Source organism: Heterodontus francisci, chromosome 30 (assembly GCF_036365525.1).
Source record: "Heterodontus francisci isolate sHetFra1 chromosome 30, sHetFra1.hap1, whole genome shotgun sequence".
In the NCBI taxonomy this organism is placed as follows: Eukaryota; Metazoa; Chordata; class Chondrichthyes; order Heterodontiformes; family Heterodontidae; genus Heterodontus; species Heterodontus francisci.
The window spans coordinates 15084314-15109465 of NC_090400.1; the positions used below are offsets into that span (position 1 = coordinate 15084314).

At 43.7% G+C, this 25152-nt stretch overlaps 1 protein-coding gene across 1 annotated transcript in view; it reads right to left on the reverse strand.

The window, feature by feature from the left end:
* Nucleotides 1-2191: 2191 nt before the first annotated feature.
* Nucleotides 2192-25152, reverse strand: part of tmem120aa (transmembrane protein 120Aa) — a 30048-nt gene continuing 7087 nt past the window's right edge. The window contains exons 4-12 of the mRNA XM_068010119.1: nucleotides 24553-24612; nucleotides 24362-24457; nucleotides 20917-21006; nucleotides 18395-18460; nucleotides 14869-14930; nucleotides 12701-12793; nucleotides 11542-11606; nucleotides 10811-10879; nucleotides 2192-2539 (exon numbers count right to left, since the gene is read on the reverse strand). Coding sequence (XP_067866220.1) covers nucleotides 2423-2539; nucleotides 10811-10879; nucleotides 11542-11606; nucleotides 12701-12793; nucleotides 14869-14930; nucleotides 18395-18460; nucleotides 20917-21006; nucleotides 24362-24457; nucleotides 24553-24612 — 718 coding nt within the window. The 3' untranslated portion in view covers nucleotides 2192-2422. The remainder of the gene's footprint in view (nucleotides 2540-10810; nucleotides 10880-11541; nucleotides 11607-12700; nucleotides 12794-14868; nucleotides 14931-18394; nucleotides 18461-20916; nucleotides 21007-24361; nucleotides 24458-24552; nucleotides 24613-25152) is intronic.

The window sequence follows — 25152 nt, forward strand, 5'->3', positions numbered from 1 at the left end:
GTCCACATTGAATCTACTGAGCTCGTTGTTAATGATGGCGGTCTTCCGAGAATCGTTGATTTGTGTAAGGTCTTCCGCCAGGCCAGGACACATAGTTCTGACGTTCCAGCTTGCAAAGCGAAGGGCTGGTACCTTCGTTCCTTTTTTCATGTTGTTTGCCCGAAAGGTGGACTGATACACCGCACCAATGACCCTGAGCTCCAAGCACCCATTGAAGCAGGCAGACTGTGGCGGGACAGAACCTTATTGACCGGGGGCTGCCCGGTTTGAGGCGGGCGGTAGCTGTCCAGTGAGGTGCAATGACCTCTCCCACCGACAAAGGCAACCCGTGGCGCCCAGTTTCTACGCCAATTTATCTCGACGTATAACCCGTAACTGCTGCCTTCCGTGTTGTTTCAGTCGCTGTGAGGCAACTATGGAGTGACCTCTCCATGGCGCATGCCTGGGCAAATTTATGGAGGTTGAGAGTTGCCCAGTCGTCAAAACCCCCCTCTCGGCCTTTCTGGTGGGGTCCAAAGGAGTGCAGGACAGGACGTTTGGCACCAGTATGGCTGCAGGAACTGCCGGAAACATGCCAAAGGTGACACATGACCGCCTACGGGGTTCCGCTCCGGATTTTCTGTTAGGGTTTACTCCCTTAGCCTTGGTCTCTCCCGAGACGCCCACAAGGCAGTGGGGTTGTTGGGGCCCCTACACAGGTGTAGGATGGTGCTGGTGGGAGGAGGGGATGTAAGGGGGAGGGGTAGAAGGAGGGGGTGGGGGGGGGTTGCAGGGGAAGGGGGTGCGGGGTGAAGATGGTGCGAGGGGAGCGGGCTGGGACGGGGTTGTGAGGGGGTGAGCTGGGAGGGTGGAGCGGGGAAGGGGACGGGGGTGGGGGGGGGGGAGGGTGGAGCGGGGAAGGGGACGGGGGTGTGGGGGGGGGAAGCTGGTGCAGGTAATAAGCCATTTCCTCAGTGCCCACCATCGACGTCCGGAAAGCTCATCCACGTCCTTCGGGAGGTGAAGCATCATTTGGCAGACTTAGAGGTGATTACATTTGCTAAGGGGTTTTTTTTGCAGTGGTTTAAATAAAGGCATGCAGCATTGCCGACAGTGCGCTGCAGATGCTCTCCGAGCCATCTCCCGCGGGCGCTTTGAAGTTGCGGCCGGGGGGGGGCCGTTCGTGGATTTTTTGAGTGTTCGGGGCACCTTTTCTCAGGACTTCTCTCGGGTCCCGCAGCTCCTTCTTCACCTCAATGGACTTACCGCATGCCGTGGCTGCAGACACTCTGGACTGTGAAGACAGCAGGATCGGAGATTGAAGTATCGGCAGCTGTTCTCGTCAGTTTCATCCGGATCAATTTCATTGAGAAAACAAAGAGCAGGTGTGGCTGGGGGAGGGCAGTGGGCCCAGGTAACATACACTAAACTAACTGTTAGCCTTTAGATAGGGCTAAAATGAACTGATTTAAAGAACCAGGGGAATTTAAACAGTTTAAGAGGGCAGATTGGGGGAGAGGGGATGAAATACAATGACATTTAGCCTTATTTCAATGTCTTCGGTATTATGCAATTTAATGTTATGCCAATCTGTGATCGAATAATGCTGAAATAAGTACAGACAGTGCCAATTGGGAGTCCAATGTAGGGTACAGCAGCAATAAGTTCAATGGGGATTTCAGCAGAACCTTCTTTACCGAGTACTTAGATTATGGAACTTGCTACCAGAAGGAGAGATTGAGACAACTATCATAGATGCACTTAGGGAGAAGTTAGATAAACACATGATAGAGAAAGTAATAGGATATGCTGATCGGGATATATGCAGGGTGGGAGACTCATCTGGAGCACAAACGCTGGCACAGACTAGTTGGGTTGAATGATCTATTTCTGTGCTCTACATTCAAGCAATTTGTGAATCAGCGGAAATAATCACCTGACATTTTGTCAGAACTCAGTCAGAACGGTCTTCAACTTGAAACATTAATTCTGATTTCTTTCCACAGATGCTGCTTGATCTGCTGAGTATTTCCAGCATGTTGTTGTTATTGTTTTAAAAATTGCCTCTTACTGAAAGGAAGAACTTGTATTTGCATTTATTGTTCAAGTGGTCACTAGGTGGCTCCCCTAGTCACTTCCTACCACTAGACCATTTACCCCAGCTAATGTACAGTATCAAGTAGCAGGAACATAGTGCATCAGGAGTACAGTATAGAGTGGACCTGTACAATTTTATTTGGTGATTATTTTAAGAGAGTCAGATCTTGAATCAATATACTCCACATGCGCACACCTCCACAGCTCATCTGCAGTCCCCAGCACCAATCTGGACAAAACGGACGAGGGTCAGTGAAGAGGAACACCACCACAATGTGCACATTCAACGTCTGCATTTCATCAGTGTGAAACGATAATCGAATCAAATCTTCCTCTTTCTCGTGTCTCACAATTGTTTATTAATTTTTCCCTCCCTCTGTTTCTGTTTCTGGTAGATGACTCGAACAGTCGTCAGGAAATTTCCGAGGAAGAGAACAAGAAATGCAAGGCCGCACATGGAAACCTACAATAGAGAGAGAGGGACACATGCAGTGAGCTAGGCCAAGACCAAGAATCAAGGATGCATTGTGAAGCAAACGACAATCGAGTCTCTCACATTTGGAGTGAGACACAGTAGTTTGGAGTTTTTATAAATTCATCTATTGGTTTATTCATTTAATGGTAACTATAGCTCTGCATAGTCAAATGGTTTTCAACCAGACTCAGTCTGTTTGGACATAAATTTCAACATCACCGTCAGCAGCTCTGTGTAAAGGTGCAAGTTACACCCATTAATGGGAACTGGAGGCCCTGGAGACTTTTAAGACACTAAGAGATAGAAGTTAGTATTGGTTATAACATATATAACTATAACAGGTGGTACCTCTCAAGCCCCCCATCCGATATGCAGTTGTATTGAATTCAGTGAAACTGGATATTGGGTGGGGAGCCTAACAGGAGGATGATTTGATACCACTCATTCCGCATTACCACTCAACACTAACTTCGCCTCAGAGAACTAATCCAGGATAAGTGACTGGCCCCATTATATGTCAAACTCCGCTGGCAGCTCCACACACTGCAACAGGAAATAATTTTCATTCATATAACTGATCAGAAGTCTATCGGGAATATTTTGAGGCATTTCACGCATGCTGAATTTGGCCTCGGTAGCTGAAACACAACTTGAAGATCCCCAGTAAACCTCCCATTATTCAGGCTTCAGGGTTCTGATGCAGGGTCACTGACCTGAAATGTGAAATGTTAATGGGCGGCACAGTGGCGCAGTGGTTAGCACCGCAGCCTCACAGCTCCAGCGACCTGGGTTCAATTCTGGGTGCTGCCTGTGTGGAGTTTGCAAGTTCTCCCTGTGTCTGCGTGGGTTTCCTCCCACAGTCAAAGACTTGCAGGTTGATAGGTTAATTGACCATTATAAATTGCCCCTAGTATAGGTAGGTGGTAGGGAAATATAGGGACAGGTGGGGATGTGGTAGGAATATGGAATTAGTGTAGGGTTAGTATAAATGGGTGGTTGATGGTCGGCACAGACTCAGTGGGCCGAAGGGCCTGTTTCAGTGCTGTATATCTAAAACTCTGCTTCTCTCTCCAAAGATGCTGCCAGACCTGCTAAGTATTTCCAGCATTTCTTGATTTTATTTCAGATTTCCAGCATCTGCAGTATTTTGCTTATACATTCTTACGAGGAAAGGCTGAGGGACTTGGGGTTGTTTTCGTTAGAGAGAAGGAGGAGGAGAGGTGACTTAATAGAGACATACAAGATAATCAGAGGGTTAGATAGGGTGGATAGTGAGAGTCTTTTTCCTCGGAGGAGGATGGCAAACACGAGGGGACATAGCTTTAAGTTGAGGGGTGAAAGATATAGGACAGATGTCAGAGGTAGTTTCTTTACGCAGAGAGTAGTAGGGGCGTGGAACGCCCTGCCTGCAACAGTAGTAGACTCGCCAACTTTAAGGGCATTTAAGTGGTCATTGGATAGACATATGGATGTAAATGGAATAGTGTAGGTCAGATGATCGGCGCAACATCGAGGGCCGAAGGGCCTGTACTGCGCTGTAATATTCTAATATTCTAAAAAAACATTATTCAGGCTTGGCTGGTGACCATTTGCACAGTAAAGCACCCGAGAAAAAGTTTTCAAAAGTTCAGATATTTTCCCTTCCCCTTGACAGGTCTCTCAGGAGGGGCTAGCCAATCACACAGCAGTACATATAAAAATACGAATTAGGAGCAGGAGTAGGCCATACGACCCCTTGAGCCTGCTTTGCCATTCAATAAGTTCATGGCTGAACTGATTACTCCACATTTCCACCTACCCCCGATAACCTCCCACCTCCTTGCTTGTCAAGAATCTATCTACCTCTGCCTTAAAAATATTCAAAGACTCTGCTTCCACTGCCTTTTGAGGAAGAGAATTCCAAAGACTCATGACCCTCAGAGAAAAGATTTCTCCTCATCTCTGTCGTAAATGGGCGACTCCTTATTTTTAAACAGCGATCCCTAGTTCTTGATTCTCCCACAAGGGGAAAGATCCTTTCCACATCCACCCTGTCAAGACCCCTCAGGATCTTATATGTTTCAATCAAGTTGCTTCTTACTCTTCTAAACTCCAGCAGATACATGCCTAGCCTGTCCAATCTTTCCTCATAAGACAGCCCACCCATTCTAGGTATTAGTCTAGTAAACCTTCTCTGTACTGCCTCCAATGTATTTACATCCTTCCTTAAATAAGGAGACCGGTACTGTATACAGTACTCCAGATGTGGTCTCACCAATGCCCTGTATAGCTGAAGCATAACCTCCCTACTTTTGTACTCAATTCCCCTCGCGATAAACGATAACATTCTATTAGGTTTCCTAATTATGTGCTATACCTGCATACTAACCTTTTGCAATTCATGCACCAGGACACCCAGATCCCTCTGCATCTCAAGAGCTCTGCAATCTCTCACCATTTAGATAATATGCTTCTTTTTTATTCTTCCTGCCAAAGTGGACAATTTCACACTTTCCCACATTATACTCCATTTGCCAGGTCTTTGCCCACTCACTTAACCTATCTATATCACTTTGTAGCTTCCTTATGTCCTCTTCACAACTTACTTTCCTGCCTATTTTTGTGTCATCAGCAAATTTATACCTTCAGTCCCTTCATCTAAGTCATTTATATAAATTGTAAAAGGTTGAGACCCCAGCACAGATCCCTGTGGCACACTACTCGCTACATCTTGCCAACCAGAAAATGACCCATTTATGCCTACTCTCTGTTTCCTGTTAGCTTGCCAATCTTCTATCCATGCCAATATGTTATCCCCTACACCATGAGCTTTTATTTTCTGCAATAACCTTTGAAGAGGCACCTTACCAAATGCCTTCCGGAAATCTCAGTACAATACATCCACCGGTTCCCCTTTATCCACAGCACATGTAACTCCCTCAAAGAACTCCAGTATGGAGTATCACTGAAAAATATACAACACAGACCATCACACTATCCTAGGAGTAGTCATGAAGCAAGTAGGGAATTCAAGAGGAACATTCTGGGTTGAAAGTTCACACATACATACCCACTGATAAACCACCTAGTCCACCCAGGGTAGAGTGCCTGTTTCCAGAAGAATTTTGGGTGAAACCACACTTTGACTATTTCAAACCCAGTGCTGGTGATACTCTACCCCATAAGTGTCCCAGGTGATTGCCTGCATGGGCCACTTAGGTCATACTATCAAGCCTGTGGACAACATACAATGTTTAAAATAAAAGCAGATTTTGCTAAAGTAAGTATTGGTCCCTTTGAGGATGATACTGAGGAATTAATAATGGGAAACAAGGAAACGGCAGAGACTTTGAACAAGTATTTTGTATCTGTAAAAACAGTAGAAGTCACAACAAGCATCCCATAAATAGCAGAAACTCAAGAGGCAAAACAGAGGGAGGAACTTAAAACAATCACCATCACTAGAGAAAAAGTACTAGGAAAACAAATAGGACTAAAGGCTGACAAGCCCCCTGGACCTAATGGCCTGCATCCTTGGATCTTAAACGAAACAGCTGCAGAAATGGTGGAAATGGCGACTCGCCAACTTTAAGGGCATTTAAGTGGTCATTGGATAGACATATGGATGAAAATTGAATAGTGTAGGTCAGATGGTTTCACAGGTCGGCGCAACATCGAGGGCCGAAGGGCCTGTACTGCGCTGTAATGTTCTAATTCTAATTCTAAAAATACATTGGTTGTAATCTTTCAAAATTCCCTAGATTCTGGAAAGGTCTTAGCAGATTGGAAAACCGCAAATGTAACACCTCTATTCAAGAAAAGAAGACGACAGAAAGCAGGAAATTATAGGGCAGTTAGCTTAACACCTGCAGCTGTTCAAGAAGGCAGCTCACCACCACCTTCTCAAGGGCAATTAGGGATGGGCAATAAATGCTGTCCTAGCCAGTGATGCCCACATCCCCGAATGAATTTTTTTTAATTGTCATTAAGAAAATGCAAGAATCCGTTATTAAGGAAGCAGTAAGTAGCATGACATTTAAAAATCATAATACAATCAAGCAGAGTCAACATGGTTTTGTGAAAGGGAAATCGTGTGTGACAAATTTCTTAGCATTCTTTGAGGGTGTAACAAGCCGGGTTGATAAAGGGGAACCAGTAGATGTAGTGTATTTCGATTTCCAAAAGGCATTTGATAAAGTGCCACATAAAAGGTTACTACACAAGATAAGAGCTTATGGTGTTGGGGGTAATATATTAGCATGGACAGAGGATTGGCTAACCAACAGGAAAGAGAGAGTCAGGATAAATGGGGCATTTTCAGGTTAGCAAATGGTAACTAGTGGACTGCCACAGGGATCAGTGCTGGGACCTCAACTATTTACAATCTATATTAATGACTTGGATGAAGGGACCGAGTGTATTGTAGCCAAATTTACTGACGATGCAAAGACAGGTAGGAAAGCAAGTTGTGAGGAGGACACAGAAAGTCTGCATAGAGATATAGATAGGTTAAGTGAGAGGGCAAAAATTTGGCAGATGGAGTATAATGTGGGAAAATGCGAGGTTGTACACTTTGGCAGGAAGAATAGAAAAGCAGAATATTATTTACATGGAGAGAGACTGCAGAATGCTGTGGTGCAGAGGGATATGGGTGTTCTTGTACACGAATCACAAAAAGTCAGCGTGCAGGTACAGCAAATAATCAGGAAGGCAAATGGAATGTTGGCTTTTATTGCAAGAAGACTGGAGTATAAAACTAGGGAAGTCTTGCTACAACTGTATAGAGCATTGGTGAGATCGCACCTAGAGTACTGTGTAAAGTTTTGATCTCCTTACTTAAGGAGGGATATACTTGCCTTGGAAGCAGTTCAGAGAAGGTTTACTAGGCTGATTCTAGGATGAAGGAGTTATGAAGAAAGGCTGAGCAGGTTGGGCCTATACTCATTGGAGTTTAGAAGAATGAGAGGTGATCTTATTGAAATGTATAAGATTATGAGGGGGCTTGACAGGGTAGATCGGAGATGCTGAGAGGATGCTTCCCCTCCTGGGGGAATCTAGAACTAGGGGTCACAGTTTCAAAATGAGGGCTCTCCAATTTAAGATAGAGATGAGGAGGAATCCCTTCTCTCAGAGGGTCATTAATCTTTGGAATTCTCTACCCCGAGAGCAGGAAAGGCTGGGTCATTGAATATATTCAAGACTGAGTTACAGATTTTTGATCTACAAGGGTGTCAAGAATTATGGGAGCAGGCAGGCAAGTGGAGTTAAGGCCACAATCAGATTAGCCATCATCTTATTGAATGGCAGAACAGGCTCGAGAAGCCGAATAGCCTACTCCTGCTCCTTTTTCTTATGTTCTTAAATACTCAGCAGCTTAGTAATATTGTATTCACTGCTCATAATGCAGTCTCTACATTGGGGAGACCAAACGCAGACTGGATGACTGCTTTGCAGAACACCTCCATTCAGTCCTGAAGCGTGACCCCAAGCTTCCAGTCGCCTGTCATTTTAATTCTCCACCTTGCTCCTACTCTGACCTTTTTGTCCTTGGCCTTCTACACTGTTCCAATGGAAGCTAGAGGAACAGCACCTCATCTTTCAATTACATACTTTACAGCCTCCGGAATCATCAAGTTCAATCATTTCAGGCTGTAACCTCTAACCCCTTTTTGTTTGTTTGTTTTTGGATGGTGGCTCTTGGTGAAGATTCTGCTTTTTCTATTTACACCTCCTCTCGACACATCTTTTGTTTCTTTACTTGTCCTATTACCATCTCCTTTTGCCTTGCACCATCACCCCTTTTGTCATAGGATCTTTCCTGCCTTCCACCCTATCACAGACGTTCCCTTTTGTTCTTTTCTCGACTCCGCTCTGCCCCCACTCCTCCTGTCTTGCTTAAAAATTGTTACATCTCAAAGTACTCCCAGTTCTAACAAAACATTAACTCTGCTTCTCTCTCTTCACAGATGCTGCTGGACCTGCTGAGAATATCCAGCATTTTCTGTTTTTATTTCAGATTTTTAGCATCCACAGTATTTTGCTCTTATACAGAGTTTAAATCCATTCCCATTAAATTCCCATTTATTCCTAGTTGCCGATACTAACCGGTCTTGGTGTTGTGATTTAGGATTTATGCACCAATGAGGCAACAGCACAAAGAACAACCCTTTTCCAATCCTTCAGGCCCCCAAAATTCAATCAGAACAAACCAACAACCAGGAAATATAAGGGAAAGTGGGCTTCATGGAGCAGATTGTCAGGACTTACAGTCCATGACATTGCTGTTGTACTCTAACTGGTGGCCATCTCAGATTGATCTGGGGTGTGTACTAGCTTTCTTCCTGCTTCATTGTGGTTCAGAGTGGAAATTCTATCCTTACAGGAGCCACAAAGATGAAATTGAGAATAAAAAGACAGAACATTAATTATTAAAGCAGGACTATGAGTTGCCATCACTGCGATAAGTATTCCCTCTCACAGCAACTTCATGGACTTTGGGTACAACCTTATTAATGCAGTGAAGATACTGCAGTGCCATGTGAGGCAATGGGAGTCTTTGCAGAGGTGAAAGGTTCGAACCCTTTCCTTACTGACAGGAGACAACTCAAAGGAACGGAAACAGGAGAATCGTACACAAGATTTTCCTCAGCACCCTACAGTCCTCCTGGTCAAGAGTTCACGCCTCTGCTGAGGCTGCTGTAAGGTTAATGCTTTTGAGTTTTCCTACTGTCCTTTCAGATGGGGCATTCATAGTGTCCCAAGACTTAGCTCTCCTTGCAGAAAAGGAGAAAAGACCATCAGTTTTTCGTTATTTCCTCCTAAATCAGAAATTGTTATGATGGCCCTCCACCACAAACACCCATCATTCATGTGACAGAGAATGTCAGCAGGCTATCCAACTGTGGAGGGCTTCACAGCCAATTCGATCCTGACCCTACATTCACACACATATATTTTCAGCAGGGATCGCTGGAGAGTGATCAGGAGAGGAAATCCTGGCTGATTGTCCCTTCCATAATCCAGGGTGTGCTACAGCTAAATTGTAGCACTCCTACTGGCATGGTGGAATCAGCTAATTCAGCATAGATCAGAGGTTCAACCTGTTTAAGTCTCAGAGGCACCTCAAATCCACTGGGGAAAATCATTTAATTCTAAAGCCACGAGCTTTCATTACCAGCATCAAGTGAGAGACATTTTCATCCAAGGATCCTCCCTGGATGCCATGCTCATTTCTGAAAATGCACCAGACACTCACAGAGAGGGTCAGTGCTCTGCCATGGTGCAGGCCTGAAGGCTCTCACAGAAAGGGCCACACTCCATCATAGACCTATCCTGGGAACATATTTACATAGAGTAGACAGGGTGTGAGGAACCCCATCACTCCAGCAGATTCACTCCACTAATCATTTAACTCCCGAAGGAGCCATGTAATCAGGACTATTGCAGGAACAAACTAATGGTGTGGGAGGAAGGGTATGTAATTGGCTAATTTAGTTCTGGCAATTATTTGTAATGCTTTAATTTTGAACATTTTAGGTTATTTCCAATTTTACCCCTTTTAGATGTTCTGGAGATAGACATGGCTTGAAGTTACTATTGATGTTGTTATCATACAAACACAACTCATTCTATCCCAAATTCCACAATTCTAATGTTAACCCCTTTCACAGAATCACAGAATAATACAGTGCAGAAGAGGCCCTTCGGCCCATCGAGTCTGCACCGATGCATTTAAACTATTCCTTCAAGATAATGAAAAGAGGCATTTGGTATGACTATGTTAAGCTTTTGTTTGATAAAATCACAGATAGTAATTTCTACCCTATGGTTTGCACAATGTAATCTCCTTTAGCCACAGCAGAATGGTGGGCTAGGCCAACTGTATTTTCACAAAAGGTTTCAGCATTCTAGTATCTGGCAGGAGAAAGAGACACCTGGCAGGTTCCACTGTCCCCACAACAAGGGGATTATTACCCTGCACAAGACACTCACTCGAGTGGTCTTAATGAGGAATACACGAGGACATAGCTAAGTGTATCAGACCAACCCCATGGCTCAAACTCACATCCCTCTACATTACATATAGAATGCACAGCTCCCTCTATTTCTCTACATTCGGGACTTACCTCAACCTGCATTGGGGGAGCTCTCCTCCCTGTAGCCAAACATAAGTCACATTTCTTAAAGTATGTATGTATATATGTGTTTGCTACACACAGCTCACACAAGGTAGCTTTCCCATTGTGCCTTGTTGAATAATATCTCACAAACCGTGCTTACCTGCCATTCTTTACAGTCTGGGTGGTTTGTTAGTTTGAACAAGGTAACTGCATTATAAAACTGCCAGAACTGCAAAGGCAAGAAAAATATCAGGTTAATGAACAGCATTCTCAGCTAGCCTGCATGCTTACTCATGAGACGGACTGGACAACATGTGGATTTTAATGGTATGTGAAAAGTGAGGTGGTGCCACCCAGAGTTAAACTACCAACTGCTGGCAATGTGAAGGGTGGGGACCACTTTCCACCTATGCACTCTGTTGAGTTGCTCAGGGACATCACTGGAAGTCCAGATTAGAAGCTAAAGCATCTAATTTTGGCCTGCATATGGCTTTTGTCCACTCTAATTCCCTCCCCTTATTGCTAACTCCTCTCAAAGCTGTTGACTCTTATTGCATACATTTCTACAGAGCCTGATAGCCTCCTGTAAGTGGCTATTCTCTGCGTCCAAGTCTAGGTAGTGAATGTTAGTGGGGAATGTAACTATGGAATCATCAAGTATCCAATCCTGTCTCACCCCAATGTGCACACTTAACAGTATTGGTCACCAAGTACCGGTCAGGAGAGGTAACTTCCGTTGGTGTTTCCTGGGGCACCGAGGCCATTTTACTGCTTTCAACTTTGCCTCAGCTGAGCTCAGCTGGCTCAACGGCAATCAGGAATCAGACATGGGACCTTGGCTTTGGTTTCAAATCCAATGCAAGATACAACCAAATATTTCAAATAACTTACATGACCAAAGAACAAGAATGGGAGAAGAAAAGTGAGGCCTCTCCACATCCAAGACTGGAAACCTTCTGTAAATACAAAACCCCAATCCACAGTTAGTCCAAACTAGCGTAAGGCCATTGTAGAGATCTGCTGGTCACAGTAGTTTTCCAGATAGCATGTTCGATTTTGGATTTAGCTTAAGGGAATATGGTCATTTTTTTTTTTAAACATATATTGGTCAAACTGCCTCATTGTTATATATCACCATAGAGACTGTAAAATGTTCAATCTGGACATTCAATAGAAAACCAGCTTCTGACAATGGATCAGAAATTCATCAAAGTAAGTACAGGAAGTGGCATGTACTTACCCTGACATTAGCCCTTCAGTGGCTTAAGTACAAGGAGTGACTTTGCCTCTGTACAATCTTTGATGTTTTCAGAAGTCTAGATTACACCAGCAGTGGACATTTGTGCATCTGGCACCGTCCAAATTTAGCTTGGAGTTCAAGATCCAGGTTCAAAAATGGAAAAAGTTGCGAAAAGTGAATCCATTTCCCAATGATGGCTTGGTTACTACCATCTACAGTATTTAACTTATTGACAAACTACAAGCTTAAGCCTGTGAACACACATGTATGTACAACACCTTGTACTCCTCATATATAGATTGAGTACAGTGGCACCCAGAACTAAGATTTAACAGCATAGTGTAAGTATGATGGTTAAATTATCACTTAGTGATTACCATTCAAGGTGTGACACACAGACCATTCAGGAGATATTTATTCTCAAGAGGCTAAAGTAGGAACGTCGAAAAAAAATCAATTAGATCATTCACAACGCTTCAGCAGATCTATCACACATTCCAGGGCTGAGAAATTGTCATCTATACCCAATATGTTTAGATAACCTACCCACATGTAAATCATTAAGGATTAATTTGCCACTAAATTTTTTTCTAATTAATTTTATAATTAGTTATCTAAATTAAGGCAGATAATTAAATGAGTAGAAATAGCAATCAGAGCGCAAATAATTACATAGCACTACTTAGAACTTACAACATAGAAACAAGGCCATTCATCTTAACAGGTCTATCCCAATGTTTATGCTCTACACAAGCTTCCTCCCATCCCTGTTATTCAACCCCATCATCAATTAGTGACAAGTAGACTCACCTACAGTCAGGTCCATGTTATGTCTCTCACCTAGGGCTCGGAGTCTATACAGGCAGCCACTCTGATAGTAATACTGCAGGAACTGCACAAAGCCTGCACAACACAAGTAGAGTCAGTGGGCCAGGGCCCCACACAACCAAAATCCAGAAAGTAACCTCTTCATCTACCTCTCACTGCAAAAACTGTATGGATTTTAATGGGCTCCTGTTGTATTACCGAACTGTGAAGTAGGGTATAAAACTGGGCACTCAGTCTCTTTCAACAAAGTGAGATTTATACGTAGCCACAAGGTGATAACAGAAAAGATCATCAGTCTTTACATATCCAGTAAAGTACTTCTGAAGTGTAGTCACTGTTGTAATGTAGAAACTCAGCAGCCAATTTGTGCACAGCAAGCTCCCACAAACAACAATGTGACAATGACTGGATAATCTATTGTTTTGTTCGTGATGTTGACTGAGAGATAAACGTTGACCAGGACACCAGGAGAATTCCCCGCTTTTCTTCAAAATAATGTTAAGGAATCTTTTATGTCCACTTGAGATAGCAGACAGGGCCTGGGTTTAACGCTCCCATTGTATCTGGACCCTAATGGGGAGGAGCCACACGTGTTTTGCAGGACCACGCAGTTCAAAAAAGACTTAAGTTTCAATACTACTTGATCACCTCTCTCAGAAATACGCCAAAGCTACTTCACCTCCCGAAAGTGCTGTGAAGTGCACGGAGGCATAAAGAAAGACAGCAGCCATTTTTGTGGAAAGCAACATCCCGCAAACAGCAAAATAATTGCCACAGGACAACAAGAATAATGCAGTTATTGGAGGGATTGGAATATGAGGTACAATTACGTAAATTATATCATGTAGATGACGACAAGCTATTTCATGTTGTCTGAAACAGTAGAATCAGAGGCCTGTGCTTGAAGGGAGGGGAAGTCAATATTTCACTGAGCGAGTGGGTCACTCTATGGAACAGACTCTCAAGGGAGATGGTGGAAGCAGAGAGTATTGACATATTCAAACACAAATTACACATATTTCTTTCAGAAAATAACAATGTGATACAGTATATGAGTAATTTGAGACATGTGATAAGTGTAGGATGCTTTGTAGGAACAGGTGACTTTGGACCTATAGTTCCCAAAACTCTCCACCAGGTTTTCCTCCTGGTCTGTTGCTGACTAATTGATAGACATTGATTGCTGGTCAACAAACTCCATTATTGCTGTATAATGCTACTACCAAGGTGAACTAGGTGGACTGTGGTCATTTTTCATCTAGCAATGCCCATCTTCCTGTGCCCTATTTGAATGTCGATCAGTTTCTGGTGATTGTGGCGGAGGGAGGAAGGTGGATCAGGACACTGGGAGAACTCCCTGCTCAAATAGTACTGTGAGAATCTGTAATCTCCCCAACAGGGCCTTGAATTAAAGTCTCATCTGAAGGACAGTGTCTGTGGCAATGAGGCACCAGTACTGTGGTGAGGTGTCCACCCAGATTGTTGCCTCATGGGTACAGTGCAGCCTCCTGACAGCAAGGCCAGAGACAAGCTGATATTGTGCTCAACAGTCATACTGGTGCACAGCGGCTGTTATTTACTATTACAGCAGTGACTCCTTAAATAGATAGCTGCAGATCCAATGCTGCCTGCACCATCATTCACATCGTGCTGCTGTCAATCATGGAGGGAAGTTCAATCAGCTCTCAGTTAGGTCCCTGCACAGAAGTGAAGCAAAATTATCTATCTTTTAAAATCTTGGCCGAGTTTAGGCACTCTCACTTCAGTTCCCAAAAGCACGGGATACAAAGTTACATTTAATTGAAAAGTATCGGGAAAACTCCAAGTCAGAGAATTGAGAGAATAGTCAGTGTAGGATATAGATAAACGTCATAGTGACCGGGAAGAATAGATGGAACTTTACTCTGTGTCTAACTATACCATACCTGACCTTGGAGTAGCAGGTCTAAACTGTACCCACTTTGATGAGTTTAAAAAATAGCCTTAACTCTAAGTAGTGATTTCTTCACAATCAGACATCTTGTACCACTGGGTGAAAGGATTGGTGATTCAAGAGGTGAGGGAAGAGCAGAAGAGGCCTAGCAGTTAGTTTAAATACTTTTTTATTTATATAAAAGAGAGGAAGTAACATGAACACTGAATATACTTACTCTGATACATGGAAAACGAGAGAAACTGATTTCGAAACATCTGGTACATTTTTGAATCAGGCCTGAAAAATAAAGGTGAATCTGTAAATTTGCGCACAGTGCTAATGGGTACATCAATGCTAACAAGGCACAGGGTGTGCACTGAGCATGCCCAAGTTTCTATGGGAACCCTGCTTCTGATGAATGAAGGCTGTTCTGCTGTTTAACCAGTTTAATAAAGGCTCACCAAGCTCAGTCATCCCAATCATTAATCTCCACATCCCATCAGATCAGTGCAGTAGATATTAAAGTAACTGCATTCAGAGGGCACTGCACAAACACTCCCATCTCCTGAGCTCATTGGGGGAATCATGTCTGATGTCCTCCCCTACCCTTCTGAAGACAGTGGTACTTTTTTGGAGTGACGGGTGCCAGCTGACACCCACATGGCAAAGGGAGAAAGGAGAGTGAGAGGAAATGAGTTGGAAAATGAGAAAGGTAGAGTTCAAAATCATGAGGGGTCTGGACAGGGCAGATGCGGAGGAACTATTCCCATTGGCGGAAGGATCCAGAACCAGAGGCCACCGATTTAAGGTGATTGACAAAAGAAGCAACAGCAACACGAGGAGATACTTTTTTTTTTACACAGTGAGTGGTTAGGATCTGGAACGCACTGCCTGAGAGTGTGGTGGAGGCTGATTCAATCAAGGACTTCAAAAGAGAACTGGATAATTATCTGAAGAGAAAATAACTGCAGGGCTACAGAGAAAAGGCAGGGGAGTGGGACTAGATTAGTTGCTGTTGCAGAGAGCTGGTACAGATACGATGGGCCGAATGGCCTCCTTCTGTGCTGTAACCATTCTATGAAAGAAATGAAGAGAGAGGCAGAGGGAAAAAAGAGAAAAAGAGTGAGCGACAGAGAGAGACAGAAGAAAAAAATGAACTGAATGAACTTGCTTTTGTTTAGCACCTCTCACTACTCATTTTTAAAATGGCAGCTGATTAAAGTACATATCGTGGCAAATATACAACCAATCATTGTTCAAGGTTAGAGGGTATGTAGAATCCGGTCGCCTCATTTCTCCGTGTCACTGTGCAGGAGGAAGTTGGGGGTGGGGTGGGGGGGGGGTTGGTGGTCAAGAGTGACCTCCATACAATTCACTGATACCCAGGGGACCAACGTAGTGAGCTAATGCTGCCGGCGGCAGACTTAACCTTGTGGATATACTGACCGAGGAGTCAACAATGGGAAAATCAGACACTTTTCCACTGCTGCAGTCCAGTGATTGCACCTAGAAAATCAAGTGAGGCACAGCACAAAGTATACACACAGCCCTGCTATGCTCCCACAGGCCTCACCACGCTCTCGCAGGCCCCGCCACGCTCTCGTAGGCCCTGCCACGCTCTCGTAGGCCCCGCCACCTTCCCCCAGCTCTGTTACATATTTCCTAGACCTATACCACAGCCCTCTCACCACATCCAGAGGTGTCATCACCTGCAAATATTACAATAGCTTTTCAAACAGAGTCCAGCAAGAGCTTTTGTCAAATATAATCTTCGTACTTTTACAATAATACTTACACAGCATCATCTAATGACTTTGATTAAATGCTAACCTTTCCGCCTTGTGGCAGCCTCTCAGTGTCAGACATACATGGATGGCGAAAGGCAGAGTTTTAACCACAGCATCTGGCCAGATGTGGCATTATTGCTGTGTTACTAACCTCAGCCGTGCTTCTGGGGATGGAGGCACTGAGCACAGGCCTGCACTCTCATGGCTGGATTCCGCCCTGCCAACCAACCTCAGGCTTGCAGCTGGTTTAAAAACAATGGCTGAGCAAAAAAAAGATAACTATCAAGGTTAGTAACATAGGAACAGGATAAGCCATTTCGCCCCTCAAACTTGTTCGGCCATTTAATGAGATCATGACTGATCTGTGACCTAACTCCATTTACCTGCCTTTCCCCCAGATCCCTTAATACCTTTAGTTAACAAAAATCTATCAATCTTCAATTTAAAATTAACAAATGTCATTTGTGGAAGAGAGTTTCAAACTTACTACCCTTTGTGTACAGAAGTGTTTCCTAATTTCACTCCCGAAAAGTCTGGCACTAATTTTTAGACTATGCCCCCAACCCTAAACTCCCCAACCAGCAGAAATACTTCCTCTCTATCTACCAGCATTATCCCCCTTAATATCTTAAAAACTTTGATCAAATCACCCTTTAACCTTCTAATTTCCAGGGAATACAACCCCATTTTGTGTAACCTCTCTTCGTAATTTAACCCTTGGAATCCAGGTATCATTCTGGTAAAACTACACTGCGCTCCCTCCAAGGTTAATATATCCTTCCTAAGATGTGATGTCCAGAACTGCTCACAATACTCCATGTGTGGTCTAACTAGGGCTTTGTATTGCTGAAGCATGGCTTCTACTCCCTTGTATTCTCGAGATCTGAAGTCCAGCATTCCATTAGCCTATTTGATTATGTTCCGTATCTGTTCATGACATTTTAATGATCTATGTACATGGACCCACCATCCACCTCCCCCACCCCCCAAAGTCCCTTTGAACCTCCACTGTTTCAAGCTTTTCATCAGTTAGAAAGTACCCTGTTCTATCCTTTTCAGGTCCAAAGTGGATAATCTCACATTTGCCTACATTGAAATCCATTTGTTACAGTTTTGACCATTCACTTAATCTATTTATCTCTCTTTGTAATTTTATGCTCCCATCTACAACTGCTTACACTACTGTCTGTCTTCGTGTCATCAGAAAATTTGGATATGTGGCTTTCTACCTGATCATCTGAGTTGTTAATAAATACAGTGAATAGTTAAGGCCTGCCAATTAGAGTACCTGTCCATTATCCCTACTATCAGTCTCCTGTTGCTCAAGCAATAATTTGCCTTCAATTCCATGGGTTTCAACAGTCTCTTATGGGGAACTTTATCAAATGCCTTCTGATAGACCATATAAATAACATGCATAGACATTCCCCTGTCCACTCCTTTAGACACCTCTTCAAAACTATCATCACACATGACTGACCCTCTACAAACCCAAGCTGGCAGTCTCTGATAAGCTGAAACTTTTCAATGCGTTCAGTCACTTAACCCTTAATTATAGACTCTAGTAATTTCCTGACAACAGATGTTGGGCTATAATAGCGGAGTGACATGCGCAATTTTCCAACCTCCGGAAAAGGTTCCCCAATCGAGGGAACTTTGCCAGATTATTGTTCGGGCATTTGCGATGTTTTCACCTACTTCCTTTAAAACCCTGGGATGGAGACCAGTTGGCCCTGGGGACCTGTCACTCTTTAGTGCCATTATTTTCTTCATTACTGCTATTTTGGCTTATGTTAATTTCAGTGAATCACTGTTGCCAATTCAAGGATTCAAAGCTCAAAAAAAGGAACTAAAACAAAGAAACAAGCACCACAGACAAAAGTAAAAGCATTAAACATTGGTGGGTTACTAAAGAACCTGTCTTCCAATCTCACTACATCATACGGTGCTGTGGATTGATCAGACTCCACTTACCAAGTCAGCATGACTCCTGATAGGAAGGCCGAAACATAATGATGCATTACCCACCAGCCTTTAATCCTGAGGAAATTGGGAAAACATAATCAATGGTAAGTAAAATAAAAATCTATCAACATATTACGATTGCACTCTAGAGCAACTAAAGAAGCTGCCCACGGCAGTGCTAAGCTGGGCAGAGCAAGAGGTTTCAGGTTCGAATCCACAACCGTGCTGAATTTGTTCATCTCAAACAAAGCAGAAGAAGTGATGATACAATTGGGATTCTAGTCCTAGTCTTGGCGGGGTTGGGGGGAGTAGGAGGGGAGAGGAAACAGCTAGGGTTACTAAACTATATCAGGCTAATCAATGAACCCAGTTCTCCAGGCCATTGGACTCGAGGAAAGCTATATAGCAACCCCTGCTGGAAAGTGCATGTATTTGCATGCCAAATAAGGATAGCACTGGGCTGGGCAGTGATGCCTCCACAGTCAAGTTGCTAATACGGTCTAGGCTACGGGTCTGCAGCTCTTTAACATCTCATTTGCATCTCCCAACCTGTTCCAGCTGGATCACATTAACATGAAAAAGCCTAGAAAAATTAAGTCAGGAAAAGTAAGAACTGTGTTTTTATTGTGGGGATAAAGGCTAATTATGCTGCACTTTATGGTTTCAAATGATTATGTTAATGAAAAACATCATCGTGCTTTAAATAAACCTGTTCGAGTGGTTATCGCTCCACCACGGTTATAGATAAAGTGATTCCTGACAACGCAGTGGCCCGCTGATATCATCAGAATGCGCCAAGTTGGGCACATGTGCAGCTACATCATGCCAGGACTAAGTGGTGCTTGCGCGGGATGACATCACTGCGCAGTGCCAACGTCATCGCGTATCCGCGCCTGGCCCATCGCATGCGCGATACAGCGTCATTGGGTATCCAGCCCCTCACTTGGCTGGAGCGAGCGGCTGAATGGGAGACTTTGAGACTGGAGCTCTCTCCCCCTCGCTCCAGGCCTCGATGCTGCTTTCCCTCAACCGCTTGCTCCAGACCTCGCTGCTCCCCCGCCCCCACTTCCCTGGCCGATTGTTCCCTGCTCCTCACTTCACGCCACCCCGCTCTCCGGCTGCTCGCTCCCCCGCCATCCAGCTCCATGCCATGCCACTTCCCTCCTCTCAGCCATTGACTCCTACGTCACTGCGTCACCCCTTGCTTCTTCAGGTGGTGAGTTGAGACCGATCAAACGTGGGAGCGAATGGCCAAGAGGAAGGAAGCAGCATGGCATGGAGCTATCAGCTGGAATGGGGGAGGGGGCAGGGAGCTGGGAGCGAGCGACCGGAGAGTGGGGTGCCGAGGAGAGGGTAACAATCGGACAGGGGAATCAGGGGGAGCAGTGAGGTCTGGAGTGAGCAGCTGAGGCAGCGAAGCAGCTGGTGAGGAGGGGAAGAAGGGGGAGAAAGCAAGTTGTCGAGTGGGGAGTGCAGCCAGTGGAGCGGGAGGCTGCGTTCGGGTGAAATCAGTCCTGGTCAGTCATATAAACAAATCACAATAACGAACTGGCAGCACATTTTATACTTTGCCTGATTTTCTTTTCCATCGATCAGGATGCCAATTCACTATCTTCCAATGGAAATTCAATCATAAAATTCCTTTTGTTTTTAATAGGATTACTGGAATATTAAATGGATCTGAGGATTACAGTTAGTATCCTATAACTACATAGTGGCATATTACTGGGCTTCCATCCAACTTAATGCAAGGTTAGTTTGCTAGAACGATCCAGCCATAAGCATTTCCTGTGATAAATTGAGCGGCGCCATCTTTAATCCTGGCAGCTGCCTGAACATCGCAGACACTGACCTTCCAGTTGAACAACCTGCATTTGTGCATGTGCTAGTACTGCTCCACCTAGTGGCTGCGTTGTCAGCAAACACAGCCTATAGATAATACCTTTGATTCGAGGAACAGATTTTATAGTTGCGACCATTATTGTTTCTAACATAGCTGAGACGATAGATTATTCTGAATGTGCTATTAGAAGCTAATTTTTAATTATGAGAATAAATAGCCAAAAAGATTATCTTAATTCTACACATTCTAAGTTCAGGTTTATTTTAAAGATGACTTTACTGTCAAAGTTATAGTAAAAAGTCAAAGGCCCATAGTACAAGAAAGTTTAAAAATAATTGCACGATGCCAAGGATGCTTTTTAAATGATAAAGTGCTCTAGTGTGCCAAAGTCCAAGCGGAGAATAAGTTTGTGAAGAAAGTGTAATAATTCTTGATTTCAACATAAGTGAGAATTATTAGGAAGTAGAGAAGCTTATGAAATGGTGCATTTGCAGTTTAGTAGAAAGAATAGGAAAATTTAGAGGCTGACAGCAACATCGATAAGCTGGAGATAAGTCAGGTTGTAATGCAGGCATTGGAGTCCAGAGGTGAGAAAGGGATCTTTTGAAGAACGAGAATATTTTGCACAATGCCCAGGAGTGGGAGGGGTGAGAGAATTTGCTGGGTATTCCAGGGTCCCACCCCTTACCTGGATCCATTGTTGATGAGGATGCTCTCTCGAATTGTGAGTGTACAGTAGTACCACACCAATAGGAAGTTGAACATGGAATCTACAACCCTGTACAAGAATAAATAAAACCAAAGGCGAAGCGTTAAATTCTAACAATGTAGACAGAACATTGGAATCACCAACAAGTTAACTGTAAAATAAAGCTAAGTAGAACTGTAGGATTACTGAGCAATTGCAATGTGAATCACAGTGACTGTGATGCACAGTACCAGAACATAACCTCAACCTGTACTAAACCACCTGATGGAGAAATGGTACGCAAGTAAATGGTACATCCAGTAGATACTGGGCCTCTTTCAATAGCTCTGCAAGTTTATCCAGAGAATAGCTGTGCCAGGAAGATCCGAGTTAGCTAAGCTCAATTTTAGCATTAACAGGGGTGCTACAATTGGCCTTGGTAGCAATGAATTAGGAAGACAAATATCTCCCAAACTTTCTACTGCACAGTGGCACAGTGGTTAGCACCGCAGCCTCACAGCTCCAGCGACCCGGGTTCAATTCTGGGTACTGCCTGTGTGGAGTTTGCAAGTTCTCCCTGTGTCTGCGTGGGTTTTCTCCGGGTGCTCCGGTTTCCTCCCACAAGCCAAAAGACTTGCAGGTTGGTAGGTAAATTGGCCATTATAAATTGCCCCTAGTATAGGTAGGTGGTAGGGGAATATAGGGACAGGTGGGGATGTGGTAGGAATATGGGATTAGTGTAGGATTAGTATAAATGGGTGGTTGATGGTCGGCACAGACTCGGTGGGCCGAAGGGCCTATTTCAGTGCTGTATCTCTAAACTAAACTAAACTAATTAAGTACTGTTCAAATTGCATGTGTGTGTGTGTGCATGTTCATAGAGTCATTATGGTACTGAAGGAGACCATTCAGCCCATCAAGTCCATGTCAGCTCTCTGTAGAACAGTCCAGTCAGACCCATTCCTCCCATTCAATCCCCATAGCCCTGTAAGTTTATTTCCATCAAGTGCCCATTCAATTTCCTGTTGAAATTGTTTACCGTCTCCGCTTCCACCACCCTCGTAGGCAGTGAGTTCCAGGTCATTATCACTCACTGCGTAAAACTGTTCTTCCTCACAATCCCACTGCATCTCTTGCCCAAATCCTTCAATCTGTGCCCCCTTGTCCTTGTAGCATCATCTAGTGGGAACAGCTTTTCTTTGTCTACCTTATAAACCTGTCATAATCTTGTACACCTCTATCAAATCTCCCCTCAATCCCCTTTGCTCCAAGGAGAATACCCTAACTTCTCCAACTTAACCTTTTGGAACCATTCTGGGTAAATCTCCTCTGCACCCTCTCCAGGACCTTCATATCCTTCCAATAGTGTGGTGAACAGAACTGGACGCAATACTCTCATTGAGGCCTAACCAAAGCTTTATAAAGATTCAGCTTCCCTGCCTCTGTACTCAATACCTCTATTTATGAAGCCCAAGATCTCATATGCTTTGCTAACTACTCTCTCGATACGTCTTGCCACCTTCAAAGATCTATGCAAAAGAACCCCCAGGTCCCTCTGTTACTCCTATTTATTATACTCTCAGAATTCTGAAAAGTCAAGCCAGATTAATTTCTTAAAAGAAAATAACCAATTACTTTAACTACTGAACCGTAATTGCTGAATTCATCGCTGGAGAAGAAGAGCATCACTTTAACTGCTGAACTAGACTACCGACTGTCCTGCTGCTGAAGCACCTTTTTTTTTCCCCATCGGACGGCTGCGAGGACTTCAAGCTACCTTGGACAGTTCCACATTGGAAGATTCCACTTCGGCAGGAGCGTAAATCTGCAAAGACTTTGTTACTTTTTTAAAAATGTTGTTTCTATCTTAGTAGTGTTTAAGAATTTAATTTTCTCTAATAAACAATTAATTTGTTCATCTAAAGATACCTGGTTTGGTTCGCTTCATTTGGGGGTTAATAGATGGCTCAATTCAACTGTGGTTTTCTTTAATTTGGAAAGTTTAAAGTGATATGTTAGGCAACCTGTGGAGTGACGGAACTGAATTGACAGTGCTTTTCTTCCACCGCAATCAGAATCATATATTTTGATCGGGGTTTTGTCTTGTGCGGTCGGTCGTAACACCTTCAAAGATCTATGCAAAAGAACCCCTAGGTCCCCTCTCTCCATACACACTCGTCAGAACTGTGTCATTAAATCTATATTGCCTCTCCCTATCCCTTCTACCTAAATGCAACACCTCACACTTCTCTGCATTAAATTCCATTTGCCACTTGTTTGCCGATTCAGCTAACATATGCCCTGTTGGAGTTGATTGGTATTGGTATCATCCTCACTGTTACCACATCTTCAAGTTTGGTATCATTGGCAAATTTTGAAATTATACTCTGTATTCCAAGATCCAAGTCATTTGTATATAGTAAAAAGTGCTGTGGTCTTAGCACTGACCCTTGGAAACACTGCTGTCACCCATCTTCCTGTTTGAAAAACAACCATTTACCACGACTCACTGTTTTCTGTCCCTCAGCCAATTTTTATCCAAGCTGACACTGACCCCCCTATTCCATGAGTCTTAATTTTGGTAACCAGCCTTTTATGTGGTGCTTTGTCGAACACTTTTTTAAAAATCCATTTTGACAACATTCACTGCATTCCCTTCATCAATCTTCTCTGTTACTTCATCGAAACATTCAATTAGTTTAGTCAAACAGGATCTGCCTTTTACAAATCCATGTTGGCTATCCTTAATTAACTTAGTTAAGTGCCAAGTGCCCACAAGCAGCAATCTGATAACAACTAGTAATGTTGGCTGAGGGATAAATATTAGTCAGGACACTGGGGAGAATTCCACTGCTCTTCCTCAAAATAGCGCTGTGGGATCTTTTATGTCCACTTGAGAGGGGAGACGGGGCCTCGGTTTAACGTCTCAACCAAAATGAAGGCACCGTCGACAGTGCAGCACACCATCGGTACTGCACTAGAGCGTGAATTTGGATTATGTGTTCACGTCTCTGGAGTGGGACTTGAACCCACGATCCTCTGACCAAGAAGCTATGGCTGACACCTATGGGATTTGTAACCAACAAAAGCTACTGGTCACCAGTAATAATGAAACTGTTCCAATATTGTAGAAATGCGAAAAGGTACCTACATTCTACAACGTTCATCAGGGACTAGTTGTCAAATGTCTGCACAAAAAGTCAAATATGACAATGAGAATGCAATGGTATAAGGCTGTATCTGGTAGGTTAGATACAATCATATGATCACTGTTATTATTACACTCGTCTCAGTTTGGGGTTCTGTTAATTTGAACTCTTGTGTCTCTCATGCCGAATGGAGGAATTCTGTTACCTGCCCAGATCCACTGGTATGGGGGAGGTGATGAGAAGGGGATACTTTCCCAATCTTATTGTAACAGTGCATTCACCAACCAACATCTCACCTGGAGTTTAGCAAGAACCTGCAGGTGAAGGAGACGAGGAGGAGGATGATGGTGAGATATAACTTGAACTTCTCATACTCATCCTTGTAGGCAAACCTGCAGCATGGAAAAAGTGGAGATGGTCACATGGAATACTTAAAAGGAAAGAACATTTCCATCCGAGTCCAGGTCTGGGCCCAGCGAATACTTACTTGGCCTGTTTGCTGAGTAGAGTCACGTTGACATTTCCCAGAACCAGACTTAAGTACAACCTGCAACAGAAAACTAAAATCAAAATAGTGCCAGAAGCCAGAGCAGAAACTCAGCCCACCTAAGAGTGACGAAACACTTAGTAGTCAGGTCAGTTATATCAGCTTTCAAACCAACAATGCAACTTGTGGATGAAACGCCCGTGAGCCGTATGCCAATAGATTTGGGCCCCGAGAGCACCTGGATAAACTCCAGGCAATCTTCCACCCAACCTTCCCAACTATCCACCAGGATCCCCACCCTGTGACTTCAGAAGAATCTTTTATACTGAAATAAAAAGGTAAAACCTCCGATTGTTAAATGCATCATGGTAGAATTTCCTCTGTTAGTGCTGGGAGCAATGGATCAGCCACCTGCATCACACAGAGGGAAAGTGGGTGGGAAGGACTGCATGCCCAAAGTGCATGGCTAATTTCCCAACTGTTTAAATGAACAGGAAGCAGACTCCGTGCGATCCTTCCCATCTAATTATCCTAGATATGCTGGGCCAGACGATTCTTTACATCCAAGGGCAATTAAAGGAAACTGCCATGAAATCTGTG